Below are 11673 nucleotides of genomic sequence, written 5' to 3' on the forward strand. Positions count from 1 at the left end.
AATTAAAAAAAAAAATAAAAGAAAAAGAAAAAAAAATTAGTTATGATAAATTAATTATAAAACTAGAAAAATTTTTATAAAACATAAAAAAAAATTTTTGCTTAAACACTGTCAATAAATATATACAATGAAGAAATGCATAAATATTAAAATCTAGACAAAATAAATATAAAACTTTATAATATTCTTGTAAGAGTTAAAAAATTTAATTATATAATACATATAAATACAATAATTATTTATTTAATTATAATTATATTTCTTCTTATTCCTTTTATCTAATTTTCTCCTTTTTCCTTTTTTTTTTTTTTTAATATAAAGTATTATAAGCTTGTAAATCAAGTGAATGTATAATAAGTCTTTGAATTTCTAAGGATTGTGCTGATGGCAAAATATTGTTTAATATTTCTGTACTGAATAATTTAAGATAAGGAATAAGTGAAGAAATACTTATTGAATTTTGAGTATATTCTATATGATATTTCAATGATTGTTCTTTTCTTTTTCTTTCACTATTTAATAAATCTTCCAGCTTTACATTATCAGACATGTTTAAATTTTTATGTAATTGAAATACTTTTGGTATGGAATTCATAAGTATATCGTTTAAACATATCATTATAGCAGTTTTTAGTAAATCGTAATATTTATCATCGACGTTTAAAATTGGAAACATGCTTTCTTCAACATTCTAAAAAAAAAAAATAAAAAAAAAAAAAAAAAATAAATAAATAAATAAATAAATAAATATATATATATATATAATATTTTAGTATTATTAAAACTGTTCAATGTAAATATATTTTAATTCATATAATTTCATGTACATAATAATTATTTGTATTACTTGTTTGTTTTCATTAGTGCAATCATTTTTATTATTATTATTGTTATTGTTATTATTATTATCATTTGGATTATCATAAATATCCTCTGTACAATCATTGTTTATATCCGTTTTGTTTTTATGCTGATAATTATAAAGTGAACCATGGCGAGAATTTTCCGAACTTGAATTATAAAAATGTGTTAAATTATTTGAATTTATTTGTGAATTTTCTGAGTTATAATTATTCATTTTTGTTTGCCTTCTAATTTGATGTATTGCTTCAATGCTTAACTTATAAGCTTCCTTTACTCCTCTTCTAATAACTGAATATGCTTTTCTATAACCATTAATTTTTATTCTAAAACACTTATTTGCTTCATCATATATTAATCCATCAACAAATTTACACTTATTTACTTCTTTATTTATTCTAATATCTCTTTCCTCTATTGTCTCATCTATCAAAGTATTATAATTATATGATTTATTTTCTGATTCGTAATTGTACGTTTTATATAAATCTTCTTTGTTGTTTTCACAATAATCTTCAGATGGGCTTATATTATTTGAATATGTAAAATTCATATTTTCTTCAAAATTTTGTTGGTTTAATTTATTCATTAAACTTATATCATTTAAACTTTTATTATTATTATTATCAAAATCAGAGGTATTCAAATTCCTCGAATATAATTCATTGCAATTTTCCATATAAGTTGTTGTCTTATACAGTTTGTCATTTTCTAAAACATTATTTAAATTTATTTTATTATCATCATTCATATTATTTTTAATATATAAGTTGGGACTAATATTTTTGTTTTTGTAGTCTTCAATTCTGCTTAAATCATTTTTTGTATCTTCATTTTTCGCATAGTAGTCTTGATTACCATGTAAGTTATCAACTTCATATATATGAGTGGGAGAATAATTGGTTGCTATTCCTGTATTGCTTATTGCACTATTACTTGAAGAAATATTTTTTTTAAATGGATTATTCTTATTATCTTTTATATCACCTTCATTTAAAAAGTGAATGAGATTACTATCAATATTATTTTCATATTTTGCTTGAGTATAATTACCTTTAGATCTTTTCTCATTACTTTTATTAGATTTTAAACTAAAACTCATTTTGCCATCTTCCATATCTCCATAATTGTCATCATAATTCATAGTATTAGCAGTGCTAGCAATATCTTTTTTCATAAAATTATTATTAGTAATAGAGTTATTTTTTTTATCTAAAATGTAGTCATAAATATTAGAACTCACCTTCCCTTTTATATTAAAACTTCCTCTTTTTTCATTGAATGCATATAGATCTTTTTCAATACCAATATTACCTGATGATGCGTTTTTCTTCTTAAAATTGTCTTCTAAATTACCATCATTTATAGAACTTCCTTTTTCTTCTTTTAATATATTGTTTTTTAAATTATATTTATAATTTCCTGACATACTTCCATTTTTCTGAGGGTAACATTTACCTTTATTTGTTTCTAAGATTCTATTTCTAAATTCAGCAGCCAATTTATATGCTTGATAAACTCCTCTTGTTCTAACACCAAATGATTTTCTAAAACCACATACACTGACAGTCCAGTAATTTCTTCTTTTATCAAAAAACATTCCTTGAAGTTTTGGTAAACTTGCTGCTTGATTTAATATTTCACTTTTTGGAAGTCTAATGTTTACATTATTATCTAATAAATTTTCCATTTTCCCACTATTTTTATTAATAGTTCTATTATCCATATTCACGCATTTTTCATAATTTCTTAAAACTTTACCATTTTCGGTATTTTTGTTATATGCAATATTTGCTGGCATATCACTAGATTTCAATAAACTACTATTACTGCTATTATTATTAGAAGTATCCATATTATTATTTGCTTCATCATTATTTCCTCCTAAAAGGCTATTTTCATATTTTTTTTCTTTCATTATATCTCTTGGAACACTATTAACATCCTCCTCTACATAAAAATTATTAGAATATCCAATGTCATTAATATTTGATTTTCTTTTTTTTTCTAATTCTGAACAACCTATCTTATAACTGTTTTCTTCACTCGTATATTCATTATGTGCAACCTGACTGTTTCCATCAATAACCCTACTATTTTTTGATATACAATTTTCATCAAGTTCAAAGTATTTTTTATTTTCTTCTTGAGCTATTTGTGTATCGTTTTCCTTTGAAATTTTTCCGTTTTCTTCAAATTTAATACTATTCAAATTATTATAAAACTCATTGTGATGAAGAGAATTACTTTCATTTGCATAACTTTCTTCTATTTTCGGTAAAGAATATTTACCATTTATTCCTGAATTAATTTTTTTCTCGTTGCAATTCAGTAAAGATATATCTTCACTAGATAAATGGAAACTACTAAACTTATTTTGTTCTAAATTACTTAAATTATAACTTCTGTTTTCTATAAAACTTAAGTTTTGACAATTTTCCTTAAGGCTATTATTTTCATTTAAATCATTATTTTTCTCAAAAGTTGTTTTTTCATTACTGTCATCTATATTGCCTTCTAATCGATTTTCTCCATTAGTCTTTATATCATCATTATTTTGACTGCTATTCCCAATGCTATTAAAACAGTTGTAACTACTTTTTTGCTTTTCATTAATTGTATCATTTTTATTTTGTTCAATTATTTTATCGAACTCAAAATTTTTTATAAAATTTCTAATTGATTCTGAAAACTCTTCTGTATTTTCATCAAAATTATTAGATTCTTTAATTTGTGTAAAATATTCACAGCATTTATTATAAGATAAAACTACATCGTCATTATAATCTGATGGACTAAAGAAACTTATTCTTAAGTTTTTATTTTTATCTTTAAAAAATACTATCCATTTCTTCATTTTTTCTTCCCATATAACTCCTTTGACCCAAGGTTTTATGCTATAGGCAACTTTTGTCTGCTCACAAATATTATTTAAAAGGTTTTTATTATATTGAAAATAATCCAATTCTTTATAAATATCGTCTAGTTCTAAATTATTTTTTTCTTTTATAAAATTAGATATATCATATATATTTTCATTATATTCTCTTTTTTTTTTATTTAAATATTCAACACATTCTATAAAAGATTTATATATCCCTCCTTCAAATGAAAAAAACTTTTTTTCATTATCTTTATATTCTATTATGAAATGAAGATATTGCAAATCATAGGAAATTTCTTCTATATTTGGAAACTTTTTTAATTCTTTAGTTAAATAATATATAAAAGACTTTCTGCGAATATTATAGCAATAATTATAACCAATTTCTATTCCTTCTTTTTTTAATATATAAACATGTTTAGTAATTTCATTACCATTGCTGTCCCATATTTTACATACCCACATATTTTTAAAATGATTCCATTGTATCCCTTTTTTCCATGGACATAATTTAAAAGCTATATCATTAAATTCATTATTTGATTTATTATTATTTTCGTTAAATTCATTATTATTTAGTTTATCAAAATTTTCACTAATTTCGTTACCATTTGATTTATTATTGTTTTCATCTGATTCATTGTTCTTTTCATTAGTTTCTTTAAAATTATCCACATTATCAATATTTTCTTTATTTGCATTAACTTCATCGTTAGTAATGCTTAATTCACTAGTATTTTGATCACTTTTTTTTACTTCTGAATCATTTAAAACATCATCTTCTTCGTTTTTTACCAAAATATATTCATCATAATTTAAAGATTCTTCACAATTAATTTTTACATTTTTTTGCATATTATTAGCATAGCCTTCCTTTTTAATAACATTATTCAAAGAGTAATTATTATAAATTTTATTAAAATTAATTAAATTTAAATTATCATTCATTGTCATATTTTTTAGTATGTTAATACCTTTTATAATTTTTTCATTGTTATCAGCACTATTATTGTTTAGTATATTTCTTATCATTTTTTTAAATTTTAATATATTTTCTAAATTTAAATTTTCATTATTTTTATTACTTTTTGTTTCCTTATTTTTATTATCATTAAATGGAAAATCTTTATTTTCCTTTTCTTTTTTGACGGTTTCATAGCATTTAAATTCTTCTTTGTTATCAATAGATTCCAACATATTAATTTTATTGTTAAAGTTTTCTTTTTCTTCTGTGTTTGCAGAATTATTTTTTATTTTACTATTAATGTTTAGAAGTCCTTCATAATTTAATGAATCATAATATTCTTCACCTATTCCTGAAATGCTATTATTATTATTATCCTTATATTTATTATAGCAAATATAATTAGATTTTTTGTCTTTTTGGTCACTTTCTTCATTAATGGAATTAAAAAAACCATCTAATGATTTACTAATATTATTATGTTTTAATGCATTACTTAAAAGATGATGAGCACTTTTATCCTCATCATTTATAAAATTACAATTCAAAAGCTGCTGAACATTTAAACTCTCTTCATTACATTTTTTAAAATTATTGTAATTATTTGAATTTTGTATCAAATTATTTTTTGTACTTTCATTTAAAAAACTTCTATTATCTAATGAAAGAATTCCTTCCTTTTCCAATTTATCCAAGTTTCCATCATTTGACATTGGATATGATTCATTAAGTTCTTTCTTTAAATAAGGATATGTATTTCCCTTGATATTTTTGTTATTTAGCAACCTATCTTCATCATCATTATTACTCATAGAATTTGTATTTAAACGCTTTATTCCATTCAAAATTTTTACATCATTATTTAAAAAAGATGAATCAGCTTTAAAAAGGTTCTTAGAATCATTTAAAAGTGATTTATCTACTTGATTCAAATGATCTATGTCAATTAAGGATTTATGCTTCTTATCAACATTATAATCAGTACTACTATTATTATTACTTTCTTCATTCCTTGAATCTGCTTTATTATTCATTAGAAAATCAGCACTATTACTATTAATTAATTTACTTAACTTGTCTTTATGCATTGAAAAGCATTTATCTTGATCATTTAAATTATTTTGAGAATTCATACAATTTATATCACCTTTAATATTCTTCCCATTTTCATTCTTATTAATGGATTTGCACATCTTTTCTTGATTACATATGTTTAATTTATTAATACAATGTACTGCCATTTCATATGCATTATTATAACCGTATATATCTATTGGGAATTTATTAACCAACACCTTATTATCATAATCATATGTAACTACCCATTCTTTTTGAACTGAATCATACGATAAATATTTAAATATTAACTTATTTTTTCCTTGAATATCTGAGGAAAAAAAAAATTATACATATGTATATTATATTGATATAACATAAATAATTATATTAGCTATATAAATAACATTTAATAATATTAAGTAAAAATAAAATAAAATAAAACCTTATGTGTATAATTTTTAAAAATAAAGGAATACAATTAAATTATAACACAATAACTCTTTAAAAATAAATAATTTAAAAAAAATTAAAAAAAAAAAAAAATAAAATAAAATAAAAATAAAAATAAAAATAAAATAAAAGGATATTACAATAAGATATTATTGAGAACATTGTTAATATTACCTTTAAATCCATTTGGTATTTGTGAATTAATATTAAGAAGATTTAAATGCGAAGTTTTAGATTCTCCTTGTTGTTTTTTTAAATGACCTAAATTTGCTGTTTCAAAATTTTTTCTATGTTGTATAGCTAATCTTCTTGCTTCTTCGAACCCATATTTATAAACTGGAAAGTATCTATTAATACATCTTCCATTTATACATATACCTGATAACCATCTATTTTGTGATTTATCAAATCTTACACCAACTACATGTGGTAGCTTTTCTGCCATTTTTGCATAATTATTTTCATTATTATTTGGAAGACTTTTTACTCGGTTGCAGTTTGATTTACTTGGTATATTTACATTACTGTAACTTTTGCTTTTATCTAATTTAACAGAATTTTCCATTTTCACTTCATTTTTAATATTTATAATTTCTTCATTAAATTTGTTATTTTTTATCCTTCTTAAAGTATCTTCATCATTAAAATCATTTAAACTATTTTCTTCTGAACACTCATTTTTCTTATCATGAGTTATTATTGAATCTCCATTCAAATCGTTCATAGTTGATGAGTTACTTAATTCTTTATTGTTATATAATTCATGATATTTTCTTTGTTGATCTTTTGATTTATTAGATGTATCACTTTTTTTACTAAAATTTAATCTACTTTTAGATTCTTCACTATTTAAGTCATTACTATAATCACTATTATAATAAAATGAATTCATTGTTTTTTTTCTTCTAGTTCTTAATGATCTTTTATTTAAATCTGTCGTCATCTTTCAACTACTTATTAAAAAATTATTCATAATATTGAACAATCTTAACAACTATACATATATACACATAAGTATATATATATTTAAAAAAAAAAAAATTTAAAACTTAATATATATACTTATTATTAAAAAAGGAACATATATAAAACTTATAAAAAAAAAAAAAAAAATTCTAAATAATAATATCTTTAAACTGTAAATAATGATATTAAAATAACTTTTATTATTATTCCATTTTTTTTTTTTTTTTATTTCTTTGCCAGTAATTTAAATAAAAAAAAAGAATAAAGCATAAAAACGTATAAACATAAAAAATATGTTGTAAATATTTAATATGCATAAATGTAAGTACAAATATAGATATAAATAAATTATGCTAATAAAAATTAAATTAATAATTCATTTTAATTTCTTATATAAATCTTAATTACTTTAAAATTATTTCTTTTTAAGTATATATTTGAATATTTAAAAAGAAAAATAAAAAAATAAAAGAATTTAAAAAAAAAGAAAAAAGAAAAACCTGGGCACAGCAAAAAAAAAAAAAATTGAAATTAAAACTATAATAAATGCATGTCACATTATATATAAAATAAATATTTTGCTTTTACATCCTTTTATAAATTAATACAGATCAGTAAAGATTTTAAATATATTTAATTTAATAAATCGAAATTTAAAAAAAGTTAGATTGAATGAAATTTTTAATTAATCTGAAAAATTAGGTATTCATGACAACTTTTATTATATGTAGCATAGATATGATTTATTTTTAATAGGTGTTGTAATAATGTACACAAAAAAAAAAAAATATATATATATATATATATAAAATAAAAATATATATAAAATAAAGTAGATATGAAGATATAAATAAAAATAAGATAATATAAAAATAAAAAAAATATAAAAATAAAATTAAAATATTTTTAGGGACATTTATAATATTTTTTATCACATCTGTTAATTTTTCTTCTTTTTTTAATTATATTATGAAACTATTAAAAAAAAAAATTAATTTATTAAAAATTTAATTTTTTTTTTTTTTCATACAAAAAGTTAATAACTTTTAAAAGGAATATTATAAAAGCACAAGAAATATATTAATGTACTTATATTTTTTTTTAAGCATATATGTATAATACGTATTCGTTAATCTGTTTGTGTACATTAATCTAGTTAGTTTCTTATTTAAACATTAATATAATAATTGTATTCAAAAAAAAAAATAAAATAATAGTACTAGTAAATATATAAAATAGTAAGGTTCAATATAATTCTATTAAAATTACTGTAAAAATATAAAACAAATAATTAAAAAAAATAATTCAACAGGCCAAAATAATATACAAGTATCGTTTTATTTTATTATTTTTTTTTTTTTTTTTGTTCCTATGCACATGTATTTATTTCTACTAATTTTATTTTTTTGTAATTTTTGCTTGCACAAATAAACAGCATGAACACGTTATATACATAATAAATAATTAGAATGAATATAAAAATTAATAAAACAGTTTTTATGGATAACTATATACATATATTTATGTATATATATATATATATATATATATATATATATTTATGTTTTTAAATATTTATACATAAAAATGTTTAGTGAAAAAAATATATTTTATATATAGTGCTGAATTACAAAAATAATACAATAATTCTCTTTTTTGGTAATTTTTTTTTTAAACATTTCTTATACACAAAAGATATACATGCAAAAACTATTCAAAAAGAATAATAAGAAATTGTATAATAATAGAAACTTTGTGTATTTTAGGTGTGGTTTTTCTTAATTTTAATAATTTTAAATAAAATTTCTTTTTTTTTTTTTTTTTAATTATTAACCTACTGATTTAAATATATTTAAAAAAGATTGCATATGTAAAAAGATAAATACATACATATTATATAAATATAAATAAATATATAGAATTTTATTCTATTTATAAAAATACATTTATATAAATATATGAATATATATATTTATATATATTATTATTTTCTTTTTCCTTTTTCTTGTTCTTTAATTACAACTAGTAATGCGTTGCTTTTGCATCACATATGAATCTTTTTATAAAAGTTTCAAAATACAATATTTTAAATATTGCACATATATGTATGAACATGTATATATATATAAATACACTAAACAAAAAATATTATAAAAAAAAAAATTGTATGTACAGATGAAACACTTATTCATCTATTTTTTTTTTTTTTTTCTTTAATATGTTACGTTTTTTTTTAACCTAAAGTAAATATCATTAAAAAAATTATCACAGTTAACTAAAAAAAAATAAAAAAAGATAAGAAAAATATTTCTCATAAACAGTAAAAGTTTTCATTTGTATTTATATTTCATTTCCTTTTTATTATTAAAAAATTAATTTAAATATAATATGTTGTAAAACAAAATATAATAAAAAAAGTGTATTAAATAATCTAGAGCAAATTATTTCGTCTAAATATAAAGAGAAAATTAAGAAAAAAATTATATTTTGATAATTTAATAAGTATTGACATGCAACAAAAATATATAAATTTAATTTTTCATTAGTAAAAAAAAAAAAAAAATACTTTGAAATAAAATAGATCAATCTTTTTGCAATTTTAATTGGGTAAAATATTACTACGTTGCCAATTTATGTAACTATAAATATATATATATATATATATATTTATATATATATATATTAAGAAATATAAACTATAATTATTTTTATAAAATAAAACATAATTTATATATGTAATAATGTTTTTCAGTTATAATAAAAGATATAAAATTAAAAAAAATTCCTAAAGAAAAAAAAATTAAATAAAAAATTTAGTATAAAAATTTTACAGTCAAAATTTTATTATATTTTAAAGAATATATCTACATCTAAACTCGGTTTATGCTTTTATTCTACATACATGTAAATTATTCATATATATATAATATTTCATATATATATAGATATATATATTTATTTAATATATACATGTATATTTATATTTATTTAATATATATATGCGTATAAAAGTATGTATATATATATTTTTACATTTGTAATAAATATTTTTTTTTTTTTATGTATAAAATTATTTAATCTAATATATTAATATAAAAATATATATATATAAATATTAAATAAATGTTAATGAAATATTCATGTATATGTAAATTATTTTTATATGCATAAAAGTATTTTTTTTTTTTTTTGTGTGTTTTATTCGGTTATATTTGAATAAATAAATATATATATTATAAAATAATATATTATCATTAAAGTCAGAATAAAAAAAAAATAAATAAAAGTCATAAAACAAAGATTTTTATTTTTATATAATTATAGAAAAAATTATGATTTCTATTTACATAAGAAATAAATAGTTATATAGAATATAAAAATGTATTTCAAAAGAAAATATTCTCTTTTTACTTTTTTCCAATTCAAAAAAAAAAAAAAAAAGAATTTCTTTAAATACTATAAATAAAGATAAACAAAAATAGTTAATAAAATTAAATATAAAAAAGATCTTTACTTTTTTAATAAAAATGTTAAAAAAATTATATATGATAACTAATAACAAGTTTAAAATTAATAGAATATCATTTATTATTTTTTTTTATTTTCACTTCAGATATATTTAAAACTATATATAGCATGAGACAATATATGAAAGTGTAATTTAAAATAGTTCTACATATAAAAAAAAAAAAATAAATAAAAAATATTTAAAAAAAGCCAAAGCACTTCTTAATAGAATATTGCACAGAAGAAAAAAATGATAAAAATAAAAATAATAAAATAGTAATTATAATTATAAAAAATTATGAGCAACTACATTATAAACTAGAAAATTATAAATTTCTTTTTATTAGTAAATACTACTTTAGTCAATAAATATAAGAATAGATAAAAAATTCTTTTTAATAAATAAAATAAAAATAATATTGATATCTATAAATATACATGTACATATATATATATAATTAAATTTTTAAATTCGTCAAATATTATAGACAATGTAATAAATAAAATATTCACACATTGCACATTAAAATAAATAAAAATAAATAATAAAAAAAAAAAAGATATATATATATATATATAAACTATAAGAAAATATGTATATAAAAAATTAAATTTTAAATAAAAAAAAAGTATAAAAATTACATAATTTTTTATGTATTATACTATTTTTAACATCTTATTGTTATTATGAAAATGTATTTAAAATATAAAAAAAAAAAAAAAAATACAAATTTTTATTATTTTATCTTACTATTTTTAATGTTTACTAATTTTTTAATTTATAACTTAATATTACTTTATTTTTTATTTTTTTAATTAAGATAAAATTAAAAAATTTCAAACTAAATTAAAAAAAGCAAAATAAGAGAGTAATAAATAAAAATTTGCGAAAACTGAAAAAGTACAGGTTCTGGTAGTATGCTGTTGCAAGAAAATAAGATCAATATAAAAAATTAATATATTTAAGAAATCAAAATAAAAT

The 11673-nt window shown here is 18.1% G+C and overlaps 1 protein-coding gene across 1 annotated transcript; it reads right to left on the reverse strand.

The window, feature by feature from the left end:
* Positions 1-310: 310 nt before the first annotated feature.
* ApiAP2 (transcription factor with AP2 domain(s), putative) lies at positions 311-7161 on the reverse strand (the record flags this gene model as incomplete). Its single annotated transcript, XM_028676817.1, has 3 exons — positions 311-691; positions 848-6096; positions 6393-7161. The coding sequence occupies 3 exons, from the start codon at positions 7159-7161 to the stop codon at positions 311-313; spliced, it is 6399 nt and encodes a 2132-aa protein (XP_028533268.1).
* Between the last annotated feature and the right edge of the window lie 4512 nt (positions 7162-11673).

The sequence above is a fragment of the Plasmodium relictum genome, assembly GCF_900005765.1.
Source record: "Plasmodium relictum strain SGS1 genome assembly, chromosome: 9".
Lineage (NCBI taxonomy): Eukaryota > Apicomplexa > Aconoidasida > Haemosporida > Plasmodiidae > Plasmodium > Plasmodium relictum.